The following is a 3,957-nucleotide window of genomic DNA, read 5'->3' on the forward strand; positions in this document are numbered from 1 at the left end:
TATATATATATATACACTACCGGTCAAAAATTTGGACACACCTACTCATTCAAGGGTTTTTCTTTATTTTTACTATTTTCTACATTGTAGAATAATAGTGAAGACATCAAAACTATGAAATAACACATATGGAATTATTTAGTAACCAAAAAAGTGTTAAACAAATCAAAATATATTTTATATTTGAGATTCTTCAAATAGCCACTCTTTGCCTTGATGACAGTTTTGCACACTCTTGGCATTCTCTCAACCAGCTTCACCTGGAATGCTTTTCCAACAGTCTTGAAGGAGTTCCCACATATGCTGAGCACTTGTTGGCTGCTTTTCCTTCACTCTGCGGTCCGACTCATCCCAAACCATCTCAATTTGGTTGAGGTCGGGGGACTGTGGAGGCCAGGTCATCTGATGCAGCACTCCATCACTCTCCTTCTTGGTCAAATAGCCCTTACACAGCCTGGAGGTGTGTTGGCTTATTGTCCTGTTGAAAAACAAATGATAGTCCCATTAAGCCCAAACCAGATGGGATGGCGTATCGCTGCAAAATGCTGTGGTAGACATGCTGGTTAAGTTTGCCTTGAATTCTAAATAAATCACAGACAGTGTCACCAGCAAAGCACCCCCACACCATAACACCTACCCCTCCATGCTTTACGGTGGGAACTACACATGCGTCTGGAGGAAACCAGAAATCAATCTTGGTTTCATCAGACCAGAGAATCTTGTTTCTCATGGTCTGAGAGTCCTTTAGGTGCCTTTTGGCAAACTCCTAGCGGGCTCTCATGTGCCTTCTACTGAGGAGTGGCTTCCGTCTGGCCACTCTACCATAAAGGCCTGATTAGTGGAGTTCTGCAGGGATGGCTGTCCTTCTGGAAGGTTCTCCCATCTCCACAGAGGAACTCTAGAGCTCTGTCAGAGTGACCATCGGGTTCTTGGTCACCTCCCTGACCAAGGCCCTTCTCCCCCGATTGCTCAGTTTGGCCGGCCGGTCAGCTCTAGGAAGAGTCTTGGTGGTTCCAAACTTCTTCGATTTGAGAATGATGGAGGCCAGATCTGTGCCTTGACACAATCCTGTCTCTGCGCTCTACGATCAAACTCCTTCGACCTCATGACTTGGTTTTTGCTCTGACATTCACTGTCAACTTTGGGACCTTATATAGACAGGTGTGTGCCTTTCCAAATCATGTCCAATCAATTAAATTGACCACAGGTGGACTCCAAACAAGTTGTAGAAACATCTCAAGGATGATCAATGGAAACAGAATGCACCTGAGCTCAATTTCGAGGGTCATAGCAAACGGTCTGAATACTTACCTGAATAAGGTATTTCTGTTTTTTGTTTTTAATACATTTTCAAAAATCTTGTTGTCTGTTATGGGGTGTAGATAGATGAGGGAAAAAAGAAATGTAATCAATTTCAGAATAAGGCTGAAACGTAATAAAATGGGAAAAAAGTGTGTTTTGTACATGTCAACTATGACAGACAAATTGAGATTTTTTTTCCTCCAGAAAATCACATTGTAGGACTTTTAATGAATTTATTTGCAAATTATGGTGGAAAATAAGTATTTGGTCACATACAAACAAGCAAGATTTCTGGCTCTCACAGACCTGTAACTTCTTCTTTAAGAGGCTCCTCTGTCCTCCACTCGTTACCTGTATTAATGGCACTTGTTTGAACTTGTTATCAGTATAAAAGACACTTGTCCACAACCTCAAACAGTCACACTCCAAACTCCACTATGGCCAAGACCAAAGAGCTATCAAAGGACACCAGAAACAAAATTGTAGACCTGCACCAGGCTGGGAAGACTGAATTTGCAATAGGTAAGCAGCTTGGTTTGAAGAAATCAACTGTGGGAGCAATTATTAGGAAATGGAAGACATACAAGACCACTGATAATCTCCCTCGATCTGGGGCTCCACGCAAGATCTCACCCCGTGGGGTCAAAATGATCACAAGAACGGTGAGCAAAAATCCCAGAACCACACGGGGGGACCTAGTGAATGACCTGCAGAGAGCTGGGACCAAAGTAACAAAGCCTACCATCAGTAACACACTACGCCGCCAGGGACTCAAATCCTGCAGTTCCAGACGTGTCCCCCTGCTTAAGCCAGTACATGTCCAGGCCCGTCTGAAGTTTGCTAGTGTGCATTTGGATGATCCAGAAGAGGATTGGGAGAATGTCATATGGTCAGATGAAACCAAAATATAACTTTTAGGTAAAAAACTCAACTCGTCGTGTTTGGAGGACAAAGAATGCTGAGTTGCAGCCAAAGAACACCATACCTATTGTGAAGCATGGGGGTGGAAACATCATGCTTTGGGGCTGTTTTTCTGCAAAGGGACCAGGACGACTGATCCGTGTAAAGGAAAGAATGAATGGGGCCATGTATCGTGAGATTTTGAGTGAAAACCTCCTTCCATCAGCAAGGGCATTGAAGATGAAATGTGGCTGGGTCTTTCAGCATGACAATGATCCCAAACACACCACCCGGGCAACGAAGGAGTGGCTTCGTAAGAAGCATTTCAAGGTCCTGGAGTGGCCTAGCCAGTCTCCAGATCTCAACCCCATAGAAAATCTTTGTAGAGAGTTGAAAGTCCGTGTTGCCCAGTGACAGCCCCAAAACATCACTGCTCTAGAGGAGATCTGCATTGAGGAATGGGCCAAAATATATATATATACACACACTGGTGTTTTGTGCAAAAAAAACAATAAATCCATTAAGAGTTTTTGAACCTTAACCTAATAGGTTTACGAGGACTTTTACGTCAAGGTTCAGAAGACTAATTGGCCAAAATCATCTGGCAAATGTAAAAATGTTACGGTGTCTGAGGCGTCTCGCTTCTGTCTTTCTCTCACCCACTCTTCCCTCCCCCTCCCTCTCCCTCTCCCCTCTCTATCTCCCTCCCCATGCCCCTCCTCTCCCCTCCCCTCTCTATCTCCCTCCCCATGCCCCTCCCCTCCCCATCTCCCTCCCCATGCCCCTCCTCTCCCCTCCCCTCTCTATCTCCCTCCCCTCCCCATCTCCCTCCCCATGCCCCTCCCCTCCCCATCTCCCTCCCCATGCCCCTCCTCTCCCCTCCCCTCTCTATCTCCCTCCCCATGCCCCTCCCCTCCCCATCTCCCTCCCCATGCCCCTCCTCTCCCCTCCCCTCTCTATCTCCCTCCCCTCCCCATCTCCCTCCCCATGCCCCTCCCCTCCCCATCTCCCTCCCCATGCCCCTCCTCTCCCCTCCCCTCTCTATCTCCCTCCCCATGCCCCTCCCCTCCCCATCTCCCTCCCCATGCCCCTCCTCTCCCCTCCCCTCTCTATCTCCCTCCCCATCTCCCTCCCCATGCCCCTCCCCTCCCCTCATCCCCCTACCTATTTCCCTCCCCATGCCCCTCCCCTCCCCATCTCCCTCCCCATGCCCCTCCCCTCTCGATCTCCCTCCCCATCTCCCTCCCCATGACCCTCCCCTCTCTATCTCCCTCCCCATCTCCCTCCCCATGCCCCTCCCCTCCCCTCTCATCCCCCTCCCCATATCTCCCTATCACCCCCCCCCCCCCCCCCCAGGCCAGACCCTGTGTTGTGGACTAAGGATGGAGGAGAGCTACCAGACCTGGAGAGAATGATCTTAGAGGGAAGAGAGCTCACCTTTACCACCCTGAACAAGACAGACAACGGAACCTACCGCTGTGAGGCCTCCAACCACATAGGCACCAGCAGCGCAGAATACATACTCTACGTCTATGGTAAGAGAGACTAAATATTTGAAGACAGAAAATTAACAGAGAGTGGTTGTTCATTCCCGAAGCGTTATTCCTTTTGGTTTGTAATTCAAAAACACCAATTAATTGACCTTAAAATATCCTTAAAGTATTCAGCCTGAGATACCTAAGACCTGATGCCTCTCTACTTGGCACCCAACATTAAGGAAATTGATTGGGGGCAAGGCTTCTACTACCCAATGGT

At 47.9% G+C, this 3,957-nt stretch overlaps 1 protein-coding gene across 1 annotated transcript in view; it reads left to right on the forward strand.

The window, feature by feature from the left end:
* LOC311123561 (cell adhesion molecule 2-like) overlaps nucleotides 1–3,737 on the forward strand; it is a gene marked incomplete at both ends in the record, with an annotated part of 105,107 nt that extends 101,370 nt beyond the window's left edge. The window contains one exon of the mRNA XM_084197805.1: nucleotides 3,559–3,737. Within this exon, the coding sequence (XP_084053931.1) occupies nucleotides 3,559–3,737 (179 nt within the window). The remainder of the gene's footprint in view (nucleotides 1–3,558) is intronic.
* Between the last annotated feature and the right edge of the window lie 220 nt (nucleotides 3,738–3,957).

The sequence above is a fragment of the Coregonus lavaretus genome (genome assembly GCF_964263955.1).
Source record: "Coregonus lavaretus genome assembly, contig: HAP1_SCAFFOLD_1378, whole genome shotgun sequence".
Taxonomy (NCBI): domain Eukaryota; kingdom Metazoa; phylum Chordata; class Actinopteri; order Salmoniformes; family Salmonidae; genus Coregonus; species Coregonus lavaretus.